The 17,889-nt window shown below is 41.6% G+C and overlaps 1 protein-coding gene across 3 annotated transcripts in view; it reads left to right on the top strand.

Annotated features, from left to right (window-relative positions):
* PWP1 (PWP1 homolog, endonuclein) overlaps nucleotides 1-17,889 on the top strand; it is a 21,782-nt gene continuing 3,893 nt past the window's right edge. For 2 of the 3 annotated variants that reach the window (XM_062011805.1, XM_062011794.1), the window contains exons 1-13: nucleotides 1-160; nucleotides 264-322; nucleotides 1,950-2,104; nucleotides 2,534-2,616; nucleotides 4,993-5,089; nucleotides 7,138-7,248; nucleotides 8,018-8,148; nucleotides 9,312-9,385; nucleotides 11,524-11,620; nucleotides 12,512-12,573; nucleotides 15,417-15,528; nucleotides 16,423-16,513; nucleotides 17,349-17,470. In XM_062011805.1, coding sequence (XP_061867789.1) covers nucleotides 95-160; nucleotides 264-322; nucleotides 1,950-2,104; nucleotides 2,534-2,616; nucleotides 4,993-5,089; nucleotides 7,138-7,248; nucleotides 8,018-8,148; nucleotides 9,312-9,385; nucleotides 11,524-11,620; nucleotides 12,512-12,573; nucleotides 15,417-15,528; nucleotides 16,423-16,513; nucleotides 17,349-17,470 — 1,260 coding nt within the window. In that variant the 5' untranslated portion in view covers nucleotides 1-94. The remainder of the gene's footprint in view (nucleotides 161-263; nucleotides 323-1,949; nucleotides 2,105-2,533; nucleotides 2,617-4,992; nucleotides 5,090-7,137; nucleotides 7,249-8,017; nucleotides 8,149-9,311; nucleotides 9,386-11,523; nucleotides 11,621-12,511; nucleotides 12,574-15,416; nucleotides 15,529-16,422; nucleotides 16,514-17,348; nucleotides 17,471-17,889) is intronic. The other variant, XM_062011813.1, reaches the window with a different exon arrangement.

Genomic DNA, 17,889 nt, shown 5'->3' on the forward strand with positions numbered 1-17,889 from the left:
TCCGGGCCGCTGCGCTGTCGCCAGTGGGGTTCCCCCGTCACACACGTCACTCGGTGCGCGCCGGGGCCGCTCGCACGTGCCGCCCCGCACCGCCATGAGCTGCCCCGTGACGTGCGCGGCCTGGGTGCGCTGCGGCGTGGCCAAGGAAACGCCGGACAAGGTGTGCGCAGGGACCAGGCTGAAGGGAGGGGAAGGGAAAGGAGTGGGGAGGCGACCCTCGCTTGCCGCCGGCACTCTCACCTGTCTCTGTGTCCGTCCCGCAGGTGCAGCTCACCGAGGAGGAGCTGAACGGTCTCATCGAGGAGGCCCAGGACAGGCTGGGGTGAGCTGGGGGGGCGGGGCGGGGGGAGGGAGGCCGGTCCGAGCTTAACAGGCAATGAGTATAAACTGGGAACACAAGAGGTTCCAAAGAAAGGCATTTCTTCACTATGAGGATAACAGAGCACTGGAACAGGCTGGTTGTTGAATCTCCTTTTCTGGAGACATTTAAAACCCATCTGGATGAGTTCCTGTGTGACCAATTCTGGGCTCCCCAGCTCAAGAGAGACAGAGAACTTCTGAAGAGAGTCCAGCGCAGGGCCACCAAGATGATCAGGGGACTGGAGCATCTTCCGTATGAGGAAAGGCTGCGGGAACTGGGGCTGTTTAGTCTGGAGAAGAGGAGACTGAGGGGAGATCTCATTCATATTTACAAATATCTAAAGGGTGGGTGTCAGGAGATTAGGACATCTCTTTTTTCAGTGGTATCTAGCAACAGGACAAGGGGTAATGGGATGAAACTGGAACACAAAAAGTTCCATTTAAACATAAGAAAAAGCTATTTCACTGTTGAGGTGAGGGAGCCCTGGCACAGGCTACCCAGGGAGGGTGTGGAGTCTTCTTCCTTGGAGGTCTTCGAGACCCACCTGGACACGTTCCTATGCAGCCTGATCTAGGTGAACCTGCTTCTGCAGGGAGGTTCGACTAGATGATCTCTAAAGGTCCCTTCCAACCCCTATCATTCTATGACCTACTCTAAGTGGTCCTGCTTTGGCAGGGGGGTTAGACTAGATGATCTTTCGAGATCCCTTCCAACCCTTAAGATTCTGTGACTGTGAGCTCTGGTCTGACGGTGGCTGAGTCAGAGCCCCCTGGGCCTTGCCGCAGGCAGAGCTGCGGAGGAGAGGGCTCAGGTACCAGCACCCCTGTGGGGGAGATCACTGGAGGCCAGGCTTCAGCGAAGCAGCAGGGAGCAATGACTGCAGGGAGCAAAGTTCCTCCTGCAGCGACTGTGTCAAGTGAGGCTGATGTCCTGGGAGGGTTGTGTGTCCGGAGAGGGAAAGGGGAAACATGGGATGGAGCATGTCCTGCTTTCGGTGTGGGTGGTGCACAGCCTGGCCATGCAGTTCTTCACTTGTCAGCAGTGTGCTGTCAGACTGGCCAGGCGTTTTGGATGAGATCTGCAGGAACTTGCTCAGGGCCTGGTCATGGCTGGAAGTGCCATTCCCATCTCCAGGCAGGAAGGAAGAAGTTGGGGTAGTAACCGTGGATGCTCTGGAGATGTGGCAAACCGAGATGGAAGTCCCAAGCTGATGGAAAAAGTAGCAGCTGAGGGTGAGGTGTTGCAATGGAAGCAAGTCGGGGGGCCACAGTGGGCTTATTAATATTCATTATAACTCATTAATACCTACAAGTGTTTAAAAGGTGCATGACAAGAGGATGGGGCAACATTTTTTTATGTAGTGTCCAGTGATAGGAGCTGGGGTAATGGAAAGAAGCTGGAACATAAAAAATTCTACTTAAGGAGAAACTTCTTTCCTGTTCAAGTGAGGGAGCCCTTGCAAGGCTGCCCAGGGAAAGACAGTGTGGAGTCTCCTTCTCTGGAATCTCATTAGCAGTCCCCTAAGCGATTAGCTGGAAGCGTTCTAAATGTCTGTCACGGTTTTTCAGGGGTGTGTGTCTTTAAACAGGGATGGTGCTGATGGTAGCAGTGAAGACCAAACTGCACATGACACGAATGGAGCCGTTCCTGACAGAGCTGAGTCTTCTGATAAAAACGGAGAGCAGTCTGATCATGAACTGGATGAGTATGATTTGGAAAATTACGATGAAGAGGAACACGCAGGTAAGAAAACTTCAAATGCCAGATATGCTGTACAAGCAAAGAACCTTTTCACTTCTTGTTGTATTTAAGACATTGGTATCCTAAATCTACACAGTGCTATGTTTCAAATGTTAGATCACATTTTTAATCATTTACTTGTCCTAGTTTTGGAAGTCATTTGGTGAGTGAAACAATTTAGTTGTCCCCCTTCCTGACAGTAGAACTGAGAGCATGTTGGAAATATTGTCACTCTCCTCCTGTAGAGCTGGAGCAGAGCAGCAGAAGTCCCTGAAAGCACTAAGAATCTTAGCTCACTGAGGTTCTTATATTTGGAACTTGGAAGTTCGTTTAGCCCACTCCTGATATTTTGTAATACAAGTATTGGTACAGGAATTTCTAACTTCACCTGTCACTGACATGTATACAATATGTTCTGAAATTCCCATCTAGATTTGCAGCTTGGAGACTCTTTAGCTACTCTGGCAGTATATGGAAGTAATGAGCATGATCCTTACATCACTCTAAAAACCACTGTAAGTACTATAAAAATCTTAAACAGCTTAAACTTGCATATGTTTACGTACATAAACAGCATAACTTAAAAATCAATTAAGTTTTCTACACTGCCTTAAGATCTGTAAGTGCTTGCAGACCTTTTCCAAAGGTGAGCCAGATTTTTTATCAGATGGATCTCTTTTAAGGTGTCTTTGTGCAGTCCCTTCTACATGTGCTTTTGAGGTTTAAGTCAGATCTTAAGGTGAACTGGCTCATTATTTAAACCAAGTGCTTCTTGGTTTGTCCCCTATTTAGTAGGACACCAAAAGTACCTGAAGAAATAACAAATCTGAGGCTACTAACAACCTGAATTGGAGATCTTCCCAAACTGCAGGAGTCTTACACCTTCCACCAGTTTGTGGAAGAAACCAAGCTGACGTGGAGACAAGCTATGGGTCAAATTAGAGGTGTGACATCAAGTAATACATCTCCATTAAGCAAATATGCAGAGCATACTGTGTAGTTGGCTGCTTCTGCCTGTATTGGTTTCCACCGAGTATCAGATGGGGAACATTTTTTCAGGAGCTGGCTTTTTAGGAGCTCTACAGGGATTGAAGAAGTCTCTGTCTGTAATCTAACACAAGCTACATGTGTCAGCTGTGCTGTTAGGCAGCCTGTTTGTCTTTTTCTGGCAAACAGGGATGCAGCATGCAAGACGAGGTAAGACTACTCCACTTAACATCAGTGTTGCCTTGGCTAGAATACAGGGTGCCTCTTCAGCAAAGATATGGAGAGATTCCAGAGAATGTCCCACAGTTTAGTTCAGAAGGACAGGTTGCAACTTGTGATTGACTTAATTTACTTGGAGAGTTACAAGGTGTGATTGCATGGTGAGACAATGTAATCTAGAGAGCAACCAGGAGAGACTGTAGGGCTAGGACAAAGGATGGACTCCATGATCTTAAAGGTGTCTTTCAGCTGAAACAATTCTATGGTTCTGTCTGGGGCAGAGTGCTGGAGAGGTGAATTTTTGTGACCTCTTATAAGCATAAAGATTCTGACATCCTTTCTATACTGTTGGATTCTTTACAAAGCTAGTGAGATTGAAAGAAAAGAGTAGCTGCAGGCTTCTACCACAGTGTCTGTTTTGTGTGTCAGGGGACTTTGTTAGACATGTGTGGTCTCAGACAAGGAGCTGTTAACAGTGACTTCACATCCCATAAACAAAGCTCAAGGAGGAAGGCAGATATCTTTAAAAGGAGATTACTGACTATGTGAACTTGGAGGCACTATATGTTTCCTCTGTGTTCCAGTGACCGGTTGATGGTTTTTCTTGCTCCTGTGTACCAGTAGAGGAGAGAAATGCTTTAAAAGTGATTTTTTTTTTTTTATAGTCAAAGAAGTATCCACACAGGATTTCAGAGGGAATATGAGCTGCATTTATTCTGTGTCAGAAAAGCTAACTTTCTCCCAGGGACCTTTCTTTCAGGCCTTTCTTTATACACTCAAGTCCTTTCTTCAGATTCTGAAAGAGAGCAATTTTTAGTTCTTCAGCATGTATTTCATGTTGTCTTTTAGTATTTCCTACTAGCACTGTTGAAGACTAAGTGTTGTGTAACATTAAATTGATGAATTCAAAGGATTGTGGAACTTGATGGAATTCAAATACTGAAAAGGTGCTTGAAGAGAAAAAAAAAGCAATAAAAAATCTTGCAACAATAAGTCTTGTGTGTGTTGTGTTTTAGAAGGATGGTATTCTGTGTAAGACTCTTCACTTTTATGTACAGTTCTTAGTTTTCCACTAACAAAAATTCCCTGAATGCCTTCCATTCCTCAGTAACAATAAAAATTAGATGAGAGGTTACATCTGTTCTGGTACAGCTGAATGCCCAGTATAGCTGTAGGCAGTACTTTTCTGGAAATGTTTTCCAGAAAGCAGACAGTGCTTTAATGCTCTTGCAATTGCTTCCTGGATGCGAGGATTTACAATATGCTTATTGTGTAAAACGTTGTTACACTATATAGAAATGCTCAAGGCACGAGAGCATGAGGGAAATAAGCTGTGTGTTTGGGCTTCTGGTGGTGATTTTCTTTTCAGCAGCATTATGGTAGCCTCAAAATATGGTTTCATATTTGGTAATTAAACATCTCTTTTAATCTGCCTAGGTTCACATAAACAATCCTTCAGTCTATATACTAACCATTTAATCTCCCTGTGATCAACTCTGGTCCCTGCCTTTCTCTGTTTGCCACTGTAAGATGGTTTTAGGTGGGCGGGCAGCAGGGTGTTGGGTTTTGAGTGGTTTTGGTTATGGTTAAAAATTTGTTAGCAGTGCAGCCTTTTGAGCATGTGTAGTTTTTTGCATTCATGTGCTTTCCTTAACATCCTTTGTTCTCTCCATTTTACTGTTCAGGATCAATATGAGGAGGAAGACTTTTTGATTAAGCCCAGTGACAATCTTGTCCTTTGTGGCAGAGTTGATAAAGACTACTGTAGTTTGGAGGTCCATGGTAAGCAACACAGGATTTCTTCCTTAGGGTGAATGCAGGGGTTATGTCTTGCCCAGCCTGGTTCACATGGCTGTGTAGATTGAAGGTGGGGGGTGTTAGGTTTTGGCTTTCTTTTTCCTCCCCATCTGCTTGAATGTTCTGCCCACTTTCCTATGTCATGGTGCTTTAGCCTCTTTCCAGAACTAGTGTGTTTCTTGTGAAGTTATAGTTATTTAGAGGATAGTGTGCCTTTTTCAGGCTATATATTGTTTCTTTATTTCATTTTTTATGACACTTAGAATAAAAATGCCACAGTATTTTCTCTGAACATTCCATCTTTCTTCCAAACAGTCTTACCTTCCAACTCTTGCAAGCTTCCTCTAGTGGTTCATTGGGTTCATTGTTTTGATGTTTGGTTTTTTTTTTCCTTCAGCTTTCTCCTTGCTTCTTTAAATGGGATTTACACTGTTAGGAGTAGGAGAATCAGCATCTTTATCATCTTAGTTTTAGAAAAGATGATCCTTAATAAGGTCTGAATACCACTTGTCCTAGGGATGGGTTTAGTTTTACTGTGTGAAAGTTCTCTGTTGCAGCAAGGGGTGCTACTGAGTGTTCTGAAGTTACCATCGTTTCTTATGGTGGTTCTTTGGGGGAGTGTTTTTGGCTACCTTTGCTTAGTATATGTTTCTGCAAGCAAAGTATTCTGTGTTAAGAAAACAGCAAGACCAAAGTGTTTGAAAGCATCTCTTCAGCTACCAGCGTCTGAAGTTTTCTGTATCTGGAGGTGTTCACAAATGTTCTTAACTGTTTTATTTTCTCAGTATAAACTCATAAAACAATAGCACAGACATCTGCAGCTTCTAACATTGAGTAACCCTAATCCTGTCTTAGTTAACTACTAAGACTACTTAGTTAACTGAAGACTTTAGTTAGTATCTGAACATCTGGCACATGCATTTAAAAAAAACACAGTGATTTTGTGTGTGTGGTGATACCATCTTACTAAAATAATTAGTGAGTTTTCTCTGCTATCCAGTTAGTGAATTCTTTTATTATAAGGAGAAAAATAACTGGCTAAAGGGAATGCTGTGTTTACTGTATGGTTGCTTTACCAAAACTCTTCTTGTACCTCAGTTAAAACCTGCTAAAGGTAACTTCATCTGACTACTTCAGCGTTCTTTTGTTTGAAAACCTTTTGCCTTTTACCTTCATTTCCCCCTTGATTTCACTCCTTTTTTTTTTAATTGCTATTTTTTTAGAATTATTGTCTTAGCCTTTATTCATGTGTCCTGGTGTAGAAAGTTATGGATAAGGAGTTTGTTTTGAAGTGATCTTAAAAACAAAGCAGTGTAGTATGCTAAGAGTAACGCATCGAAGGTTTGCTGAACTTGTCGCTTCTTTATCTCAAGTACACAGGAGAATGTTTGGTTCGTGTTGTTCTATAAGGCATAACATTAGTACTTGGAGGCTGTGGCCTCTACACTAAAACTCTGAAAACACCTGGAGAGGATAGAGAGATGGGCTACCAAGCTAGAAAAGGATTTGGAGCATGTCTTCTGTGAGGAATGGCTGAGGGATCTGGAGCTGTTTGGTCTGGAGAAAAGAAAGCTCAGGGAAGACCTTATCACTGTCTACAACTACCTGAAAGAGGTTATAGTGAGGTGGGGGTCAGTCTGTTCTCCCTAGTAACAACCAATAGAACAAGAGGAAACAGCCTCAAGTTGCACCAGGGAAGGTTCAGGCTGGATATGAGAAGGAATTTCTTTCCTGAAAGGATTGTCAGGCATTGGAATGAGTTTCCCAGGGAGGTGGTGGAGTCACCATCCTTGGAGGTGTTTCAGAGATGAGTGGATGTTGCACTTAAGGAAATGGTCTAGTGGTTGATAGGGCTGGGACAAAGGCTGGACTCAATGATCTTAAAAGTCTCTTCCAACTGAAATGATTCTGCGATTCTAGATCTCCTTAACAATTCAGTGTTTGCCACATCTGCCTTTTGCGTAAGTGAAATGTTTATAGTTGCTTGCTTTTCCCCTTCACTGATATCTTGTATATCTTTAATTCTTTTTCAGTTTATAACCATGAAGAGAACTCATTTTATGTACATCACGATATTATCTTACCTGCTTACCCTCTAAGTCTGGAGTGGTTGAATTTTGATCCTAGTCCCGATGCATCACTAGGTAAATGACAAAGGATGCTGTAAATGTTCAGTTAAATAATTTTTAGTTGAAAAGTGTATGAATGTAGTGTTGTCACTAAATCTTTTCCTCCAGTGATACGAACAGAAGTAAACCAAACGTATTAGGATTGAAAAAAAATGAATATCAGGTTTTTTTGTTTATTAGTGTATGAGTTATCATCATAACAACATCACATGTGACTTGACTAAAATACTAGTTTCATTACAAATAGTGAAATCATTGTTAATTAGCAGACCAAAGCGAGTTCTTCTCTAATCTGCTTTATTTCCATGTGCAAATGAAAGGTTGCTTTTGTTCACACTCGTTATGGCCAGTGCAGTTGATTAGCTGTAAAATGTAGCAACATTTATGTACAATTATCTATTTAGGAACCTTTTTCCTGTATTTTACAGAGGTTTGAGGGTTTTTCACAGAACAAGGAGTGTGGGGTTTTTTTTGTTGGTTTGTTTTGTGGTTTTTTTCTTAAACCCCAAAACTTGTGGAACAAGTTCACACAGCCTCTTTGAAGAGTTATTTGTACTGAAGGGAGAGTATATTGGAGAGCAAGTCAATTGTTTTTTCTGGCAACATCTGCTGTCAGTTGAAGTGTTTCTATTTCTCCTTGTCACGTACAGTTATCAGAGATGTTTGAGTAGAAGATTCTGACACATAAGTATAGGTTTTTCTTAAAGAAATAAGAGCTGTATTGCCAGATATGCTGTTTCATAACTCTAAGTAAATGTGGTTGCATTTTGGTTTCTGCTTGTAGGAAATTATGTTGCAGTGGGTAACATGACCCCAGTTATTGACATTTGGGACCTCGATATAGTAGAATCTTTAGAACCAGCATTTTCTCTTGGAAGCAAGAAAGAGAAGAAGAAGAAAAAGAAAGGAAAGAAAGTAAGTATTGTGAAGGAGGAGGGAACTTAAAGCAAGGATAATGTCCTTATTACTTTGTTTTTTCTTACAAGGACAAAATCCCAGATCAACTGGTTTAATTCTGTCTGTCATGTTGAAAGATGGTGTTTAGACAGGCTACAAAAGGTAACATGGTGGTCTGAAATAAGTTTAGATTGGTACTTTCCTGTCACTCTCAGAGTTGAAAAGGCATTGAGGAATAAAGGACAAAGTTAACAGTAATATAATACATTGACTCAGGATTCACCTCTGCTAACTTTATGTAAACTTTAAATGTACTTTAAACCAGGCATCAAGATTGTCCAAGGTGAGACACACCCAGAAAATGGCTGAGATTCTTTTAGTGGAGCTCAGAGGAAACCTTAACTGCCAAAGAGGAAGACTGAGTTTTTAGAATGGGTGCTAAGTCATCTGAGATGAATCTGATCCTCGCTGTATGCCTGAGTTAGTTGCTATGGTTTGTCCAAATGCTTTGATATACAAAACAAGTCTGAAATATGACATAACTTAAATTTTCTGTATTTTACTTATTGTAAGTGCTTCAGGAAGTGCTTAAAGGCTCCCTAGAAAAAAAATATCCTTGGAAGGGGAATTTATTCTGTGAAACTTTCTTAAAAATCACTGAGTTATCAGAATTGCTGTTTACCATTCAAAAATGTTACCTCAACTTTAAATGCTAATTGTTCTCTGTATGGATAATTAAAGCCTGGAATTAAGAGCAGAGGAGGAATAAGGTGGCTTTCAAATTGCTGTCCAGGAAACTTTGAAGCTTAAGCATTTTAACTTAGAATTTGTAGGAGCTCAGTTAGTTGGAAGTAGAGAGGAGGAACTGCCAGGCGTGGTTAGAAAGCAGCTTCTGAAAGCAGCAGTGTTAGCTGGAGACAATGAAATTTCTTCTCCTGCCCTGAAGGGAGTTGCCAGTTCTGTAAGCCCAGCAGCTGGGAATGAAGCAATCTGAGATCTGAGGTAGGAGTTGATGTGTGGCTACTGCAGAGACTGTTCCATCAAAAGCTTTGTTGCTGCCAGAATAATTTATGAGTTGTTTGTGAAGGCATTGAGGAATTGGTAAGCATGTACTGTGATACTTGATTTCCACTGGAGATGCAATCTTCCAAAGCCTGTTTATGTTGTATCTGCATACACAGAGTTTATCTTCGGATGAGACAGTGCAAGGACATACTGATGCTGTGCTTGATCTTTCCTGGAATAAACAAAGCAGGTAAAAGAATACTTCAGTAACAGTGGATTGTTTGAAATTTGCATACTTAATTATGTATAAATTTTTCACACAAATCCAAACTCTTATCTATTGGACTTGAAAGCAGTGTTGAAATGAATCAGTTCTCAGAAATACACACCCCCTCTTTTCTTTTTAACTAGAAATCTTGATTTATGTTTTCTTAAAACCTATGTGTTGCTGCAGATCACTTCTTTATTTGCAGGCTGTCCAGATGAGGGCAAGGCTAATCAGCTGCATTTAAGTTAGACATTAAAAGAAGCAGAAGGGCTGCCCTGATCTGTACCAATCTGCCAATACCTAAACCACTCTTTCAACGGATGGAAGTGGATTTATAGAAATAAGTCCTTGCGATGCTCTTTTTTCCCCCTCTGGCTTTTGCCACAGAGCTGTGAACAGAAAATAGAGTGTAAAAGCCCTAGTTATAGAAATGCCTCTGACCTTTGAGTGATCACAGGCGGAGAGAATTCCCTGTTGCCTGAATGAACTGGCACTGAAGTGCTTCTGTTGAAGTAACACAAAGCCGGCCCATCTTGGGGGAGAGGTCAAGGACAATGTGCTGACTGAAGTAAAGACGCTGCTGGTTTTTATTGCTTAGGTGGTTTTTAACAGTTCAGCTGTCAGAGGATCCTCAGCATGGGCCTTGCAACTGTTCCAGTCAGACAAAGTCTACTGTGTTAGTTTTTTAAATGCTTTGGGGTTTTTTTCCTTGCCTCTGGAGATACATACAGTGAATTCTGCATACTCCTGAGGAGCAGGTGTAAGCTTTCACTTGTAATGCTTTGTTAATAAGCACTCACGGAGACAAGCAGTAAATGTACACAAATTGCACTCTTAATTTACAGTTCACTGTCTGTTGTTCTTAAATGATACACACACGCATAGAGTTTGGTAGTTCATTCCATCAGTCTTACAAATGAGTAGCTTTCATATACCTAGAAATGGCTGTCTGGTGATAAGAGACCAATGAGAAAAATGATGGCTACAATAGCTAAGTGTCTGGAATGCATAGTTGTGTAAGTGCTGAGTTACCAACTCATTGATACTGATGGATCTTTCAGGAAATAAAAACAGCCTTGAAGTGGGAAGCTTAGGGGCAAAACAAAGAACTCCTTGTAGCAGCTTACATTTAAATGTTTTGTTGTTGTTTGTGAGCTTTTTTTAAGAAAGACTGTGCAGTGACAGCTTTATAAATAACCTTCTGCCTTTAGGTCGGAATGGTGTTACTGTAAAATGTTCTCATAGGCTTCACTGTGCATTTTCTTAACTTCCCCTCATAACACTGTTTGGGAAAACAGTGTTCCCAGGAGATTGCTATCTCCTTGTCAGAAACCGTTGGTTAATATAAAAAGGAAAAGGTGAGGAGGGGAGGAACAGTTTAAATCAGAAACAACATGTTGAGGTAACAAATCTGGTTTTAAGACCGGTGGAGCAGTGGTAGCAACTGTATTGTGTGCTTGGCAAGCCTTTGGAAATGATACGAGTTTTTTTCTGATTTAAACTTCTAAACTATGTGTTTATTGCTCTTAACACGATTGGTCAAGTTTCAGTTGAAATGTGGAACCTGCAAAGTCACTAAAATGTTAGGGGTAACTGAAATGTCAGGGTTCTCTGAAGGGTATGCAGTATTGGGTCTTCAGTAGTTTGGTGTACAAACACTGAGATGATAAAAGGCAAAATCACTTACAAGCAGGTTTGTGTGGCCCTTGTCTGTGTGCACGTGCAAACAGAACTAAGTTGCACAGGTAATGCTTAAAAATATTATCATAATGTCAAAGGAAAGGAAGTGCTTAAAAGCCTTTCTCACTCCATTTTGTTTGAGAAGTCTTCCACTAGATGATATTTTAAGTGGTGTTGAGGGGCGGGGGGAATACAAGCAAAATGATCAATGTTGTTATTATGTTGTACTAATATAGAGTGATGTAGTCTGTTTGTAGTCTTTACTTGTAACTTTGAATTACCTTCAGGGAGTTACCCTCAGGCTTGAGGTACAGAGTCTATAGACCAGAGACTGCTTGATCTAAGAATCAAGCTCTGTATCTGTTTTGGATTTTTGATGGTTATTTTTTTGCACCTCTATAAAGATTTTGGAAACTTTGGTTTTTTTGATCCATTATCAGGAATGTTTTAGCAAGTGCATCTGCTGACAATACTGTGATTTTGTGGGATATGTCTGTGGGTAAACCAGCAGCCAGCCTGACCCTACATACAGACAAGGTATGTAAGAATTGCTCTGATTCTTCCACTGAAAAAACACAGAGGCAAAAATATAACTGCACTTTTTCATTAGCTGCTTGGCAGATAGTGAGCCCTTGGAACAACAATTCTGTAACATTCAAACAGCCCTGCAGAATTGTTTAAATTTCTGACTCAGTTGCTTGTGTGAACAACACTCTTATTTGCTTTTAAAAATGTTATGTCACTTATCCTTCAGAAAGTTGGCAGAGATCTACAGCAGTTTGAAAAATGCCTTTTGTGTGAAAGCCTGATGGCTGGAAATCTGATAGTGCTGGTATAAACTACAAAAAATAGAGCTCTGAGCATAGGTCAAAGAGTAACCCTCTCTTAAGGCAACAATGAGCGTTGGTTAAAGTGTGTCCTAGGTAAGGAAAGTTTAAAATAAATGATACTAAAATACCATAGTGATGAGTACTTCAGAAATGAACCAATCTCAGAGTAATTAAAATGTGAAAGTTAGTTATTAATAGCTATAACTTGATTTTGCTGTTAACAAAGTCCCTGCCCTTGGCAAACTCCTGGTTTTCATTTTTTTTGCTAATGTTTGCATTTTTCCCCTAACTGAGAGCAGCTATTCTTTTTACCTCCTCCTGCTTATATTTATCCAGGGCATGTGGTTCTGTTCACTTAAATTATATCAGAAAATATCTGGTTTCCACTGAGTGGGAGGTGTTTGAAATAAAAACAGTGGGCATCTCTTGCACTGTTTTATGAGAAATCTGAGTATCAACAAGCTTAATAAGAGGTTTGTTTTGAGGGAAATGCACTGGTTTGGGGCAGGAGGGATTGTACTCTCTTCAAAGAAAGTTGTTGTTTGTGTGTGTTATCTGAGTGCTCATTTTCTTAAAAACAAAATCTTCTGTTACCTAGGTTCAGACGTTGCAATTTCATCCCTTTGAAACTCAGACCCTTATTTCTGGATCATATGATAAGTATGTTGGGGTCATGTTTTCAAATGTTGCACATAGAGGAGGGTATTAGTATTGAATTAAGCCTGTTAAGTTGCCTCATGTTTTCTTTTTCACTTGCTTAGAACTGTGCCAGATTTGAGTAATTCTGCTCTTTTTTTCCAGCCAGGTTTATATGTGGCCAAAATGTAATTTTCCTTACCTCTTTCTCAGGACTGGCCAAATCCTTTAACCATCTGGACGTGACATTTCTGTGCCAGGTGTCTGCTCCAAACTGGATTTATTTCTTAATTTGGCCTTATGGCATTTTCTGCATTGGGAGCGTGTCACTGCTCATTCCTGTGAAAACTTGTCCAGATTTTGCCAGACTGTAAAACCAGAGTGGGGGCTTGAGTGACCTGAAAATCCCAGTCTACTCCCTCCAGCCTCCTTTGATAGGCCTGCCACAGCCAAAGTTTAGCAGTCTGTCTGCTGTGATTGCAACCTGGAGATGCTGCGAGATTTGTGTCTGCACACTTGGACTGGCTCTGTAGCTGCTAGTTTTTGTAAGTCCTGCCAGCCAAAAAACTTGCCCTCTGTTCTCCCATCTCATAGAAGAAAATGAGAAAATTACCTCTACAACCATAATGTCCTTATAGCAATTCTTTAATTCTGCTTTTAAGACTTTTGTCCTTGTGTTAAAGTATTTAAAGACTTGTTATCTTTGGTGAAGCCCTTATGTTCTCTGGCTTCTATTCAGCTTTTGCTGTATCTGCTTAAGTGAAATTATGGAAGAAGATCCTTTTATTGTTGTTAGGAACCTGCTTCTGGCCAATGTCATCCCTTATGACTCCCTTTAGTAGAAGGAAGAAAGAAGTCCCAATAGTGAGACGAGCTACTTGATCCCTTTTTAGCCAGCACTTTGATACCACTGACACCTAGAAACCAGTCTATCATCTATAAACTAGTAGACTGACTACCTTTGTGGCCTCTGTTCAATACCTCTATTCAATATTGACAGATTCCTTTATAACCTGAAAGTCAGACCATTGAAAATTGTATATGTACTAAAACGGTTCCATTTCAAACTCTTCCAAGCCCTGCCACTCTAAAACTACTGTTGTAAAATGCCTGGCAGAAGAGCTGAGAAATTTTAGCCATGCTTCTTTGGCTTTAATTGTAGGATAGATTAGGAGTGGCTTACACTGTGGATGTTGATTGTGGTGAGATGTTGAGAGAGTGGCATCATTACTCCTCTCTTGCATTTGCATCCGGGAGCTTTTTGGGCTGGGAGAGATTGCGCCACCACTGGACTGAGCACATACCTGTAAGGAATCCCAAAGGACCCACTAACTCAAAATCAGAGAATGGTGGGAGTTAGGAAGCACCTCTAGAGATCACCTAGTCTAACCCTCCTGCTAAAGCAGGTTCACCTCCATCAGGTCACACAGGAACATGTCTAGGCAGGTTTTGAAAACCTCCAGAGATGGAGACTCCACGCCCACCCTGGGCAGCCTGTGCCAGGGCTCCCTCACCTGAGCAGAAAAGAAATTTCCCCTCACATTCAAGTGGAACTTCCTGTGTTGCAGCTTGTGCTTATTACCCTTTGTCCTGTCGCTGGGCCCTACAGAAAAAAGACTCACCCCATCCTCTTGACACGCACCCTTTAGGTTCTTATAAGTGTTGATGAGGTTCTCCCTCCGTCTTCTCCTCTCCAGGCTAAAAAGCCCCAGGTCCTGCAGCCTTTCTTCATAAAAGAGATGTTCCACTCCCCTGATCATTTTGGTGGCCCTTTGCTGGACTGTCCAGAAGTCCCCTGTCACTCTTGAATTGGAGAGCCCAAAACTGGACACAGTACTCCAGATGTGGGTTGTTCCTCCCCAGATGCAGGACTCTGCACTTGTCCTCGTTGAACCTCATGAGGTTCCTCTCTGCCCAACTCTCAAGCTGGTCGAGATCCCACTGAATGGCAGCACAGCCTTCTGGTGAATCAGCCAGTCCTCCCAGTTTGGTGTCATCAGCAAACTTGCTGAGGGTGCACTCTGTCCCCTCATCCAGGTCGTTGATGAAGATGTTGAACAAGACTGACCCCAGAATCTATCCCTGTGGAACTCCACTGGCCACAGGCCTCCAACTCGATCCGGTGCCATTGATCACTACCCTCTGGGCTCTGTCATTCAGCCAGTTCTCGATCCACCTCACCGTCCACTCATCCAAACCACACTGCCTGAGCTTTCTGGTGAGGATGTTAGGGGAGACAGTGTCAAAGGCTTTCCCAAAGTCAGGGTAGACAACATCTGCTGCTGTCCTCTCATTTAGCCAGCCAGTTATGCCCTCGTAGAAGACCATCAGCTTGGTCAAGCAGGTCTTCTCCTTGGTGAATCCACGTTGGCTCCCATCTGCTGTCTCCTTTTTGGAGTAGCATTTCCCTAACCACCCATGAAGAGTAATTTAATACTTGTTTTTATTAAAGCGTGTTTGAAAATGTTTGCATCACAAATTGATTTCCTAATTGGTACATTCTTTTTGAACAGTTATTAGTTGACTTCATGAAGTCTGTTCACAATTAAGTGATATAGTTGCATAAATATGGTCTCCTTTATGATATATATCTAATGCATGGAGTACAATCAAGCTCTGTTTGCTGAGTTTTAATAGAGTGGCTGTTTGTAACTGAGATGAAGCTGTGAAGCATATGGAAAAAGCATGTGCTTCACGCCACCTGTGACTGAGTTAGAAGACTAAATACTGGCCTTGTTTCCATTTAAATTTTTTAATTGTATTTCACAGGGACCTTCTATAGATGCCAGTGGTAAACCTAACTTCATAAAGTGTTCTGCCCTGATTATTTGGGGTATTTTACCATTTTTTATCCCCCTTTCCCATAGATCAGCTGTGCTGTATGACTGCAGAAGCCCACAAGATAACCACAGAGTGTGGAGGTTCAGTGGTCAGGTTGAAAGAGTAACTTGGAACCATTTTTCACCCTGTAATTTCTTAGTGAGTACATGCTCCTTTATTCTTGGTCTGTTGACTGTTGCCATTTCACGTAGCCCGTATTTTTGTGTTTATAATGTTTCTGAATCGTATAATGGAGCTGATGAGACAGTTGGACTGTTGGTGTTGCTAATTTTTAAATTGCAGTGTATGTCAGGCTGGGTTTAGGTAGTTTTTTCAGCAAATAAGTTGAGACCAGGTACTTACTTGGTATCTTCATTGTGACAGTAGAAAAGCAATTGATGCTGATGGTTTTCCACTCCAGAGGTGGCATCTTTGCCCTGTTGTTACGGTGTTCAGTGGCTGGGATGTGTTTGTCTTTGCATAGTTGCTGTTGTGTTTCATGTAGTGAGGCGTTTGTGGCTGTGAAGTCGTTAATTAGAACCAAGATCCTGAATATGAATTCATTGTTTCAAATCAGGGCTAAAAAGCACTGTGCTCCTGGCTGGTGTGGAGTAAAAATGCCGTGTTTTTGTTGAGGTTTTTATAATATAACTTACAAACAGGAATAAAACCAGACCTTTTTTTTCATGATCTCAGTGGCTGTCTAATTCTCTGCTGCTTGGTATACACAGCCAGCAAAAGCCATCTCTCACTTCTTTTGGGTGTATGTTGTACATCTCTCCTGGTAAAAATCACACTTAACTTTGCACAGGGCTGCAATGCAGCCACTGGATGGCTCCAAAAACTTTGAACTGACAGTTAGGAGCCTAAAGATTGTGTATTTCATTGCCTAGCATGAGAGCCAAGCTTAGTGTAACATGCCCTGCCAAGAAGTGGTGTAAATCTGTCTCAGATCACAGGGATTTACCTGAGGGTGGGTATTATTTCATAGGAAGCTTTCTTCCAAATGAGTGACTACAGCTGCTTGTTTTTAAGATGTTGATGTTCCCTTAGGCAAGCACGGAGGATGGCTTTGTGTACTGCCTGGATGCACGTTCTCAAAAGCCGCTCTTTACTCTGAAAGCTCACGATGGAGAGGTGTCAGGTAACTGGTGTGTATGTGTGTGGTGTTGTGTTTGTCCCCAGTGGCAGGGCACATCTGGCCTGAAATGCTACTGATTCCTTGCTTAACAACTAAGAATTGTGCAATACCAGTCATGAGTGGCTGGCACACAAAACAAATCTCTGCTGAGAAGTCATTGTAAGCAAAGTGTTTTAGCAGCAGTGAACTTTTCTCCCTGAGTGTCATGAACAAGGAGGTCAAAAGACATCTATTCACTTGGGACATACTCCCTGTGGTTTTTTGGGCGAGGAAGAAAAAAAACAACTTGAAATCAAGTCCAGGATTATGAACTATAATGTTTACCTTCTCTATCTGTAATTTTATACTGCAGTTCACTCTGGAGGTGATTCACTTATGGCACATGGGAAGATCTTCCCACAGCCTCCTTTAGGCTACTTTAATTATTTGATCAGTGGAGGAGCTTCTAAAAGCAACCTGAAGTACATAATGTCTAAAATGAGATCATAAGAACATACCCCATTGTCTTGTATAGCAGAAGAGATAGTCTTTGGCAAATGAGTGATGAAAACTACCTGGGGAAGCCAAATTATGTGAATTAAGGAGGAGAACAATGATGTCTTTGCACTGTTGTTAGATTGGGAGACAAAACAGGCCAACATGAAGCCAGTTTGCTCTCACTGCAGGGAGCAGTGGCAGTATCAAACTTTCATTAATGTTTTGCTCCTTTGCTCTGGAACAGTTTGGTGTGAGGAGAATACTGGATTTGTTCTCAGGACTTTACTTCAAAATGTATCCTCATCTCTGTGAAACAGTGATGACCTGGAGCTCTGACACTGCTGTACTCTTCATCTTCCAGGGCTACAACTAAGCAGTCAGATCAAAGGGTGCCTTGTGACATCATCCGCTGACAAATACGTGAAGATTTGGGATATTCTGGGAGACAGACCAAGTTTAATCCATTCAAGAGATATGAAAATGGTAAGAGTAATATTAATTTCTTGATTCTAAGAAGGCTTATAGATAAACTATATCTCCTTATTCTTTTTAGTCTAGCTTGAATCTTGCTTTATCTAACGGAAGATCATTTAGGGGAAAAAAAAATACTATAGGTGTTTCAAGGTGTACCTGTCAGGTTCAGGACAAAGATGTGATTTACTGCTTGTAATTAGCAGCACTTCACTTCAATTTTGTGTCTAATGGTGGGTGTCTGGAGGTTGGGGCATCCCTTTTCTTCGATGATATCTAGCAACAGGACAAGGGGTAATGGGATGAAGCTGGAACACAAAAAGTTCCACTTAAACATAAGAAAAAACTATTTCACTGTTCAGGTGAGGGAGCCCTGCACAGGCTGCCCAGGGAGGGTGTGGAGGCTCCTTCCTTGGAGGTCTTCAAGACCC

The sequence above is a fragment of the Colius striatus genome, chromosome 1 (assembly GCF_028858725.1).
Source record: "Colius striatus isolate bColStr4 chromosome 1, bColStr4.1.hap1, whole genome shotgun sequence".
Lineage (NCBI taxonomy): Eukaryota > Metazoa > Chordata > Aves > Coliiformes > Coliidae > Colius > Colius striatus.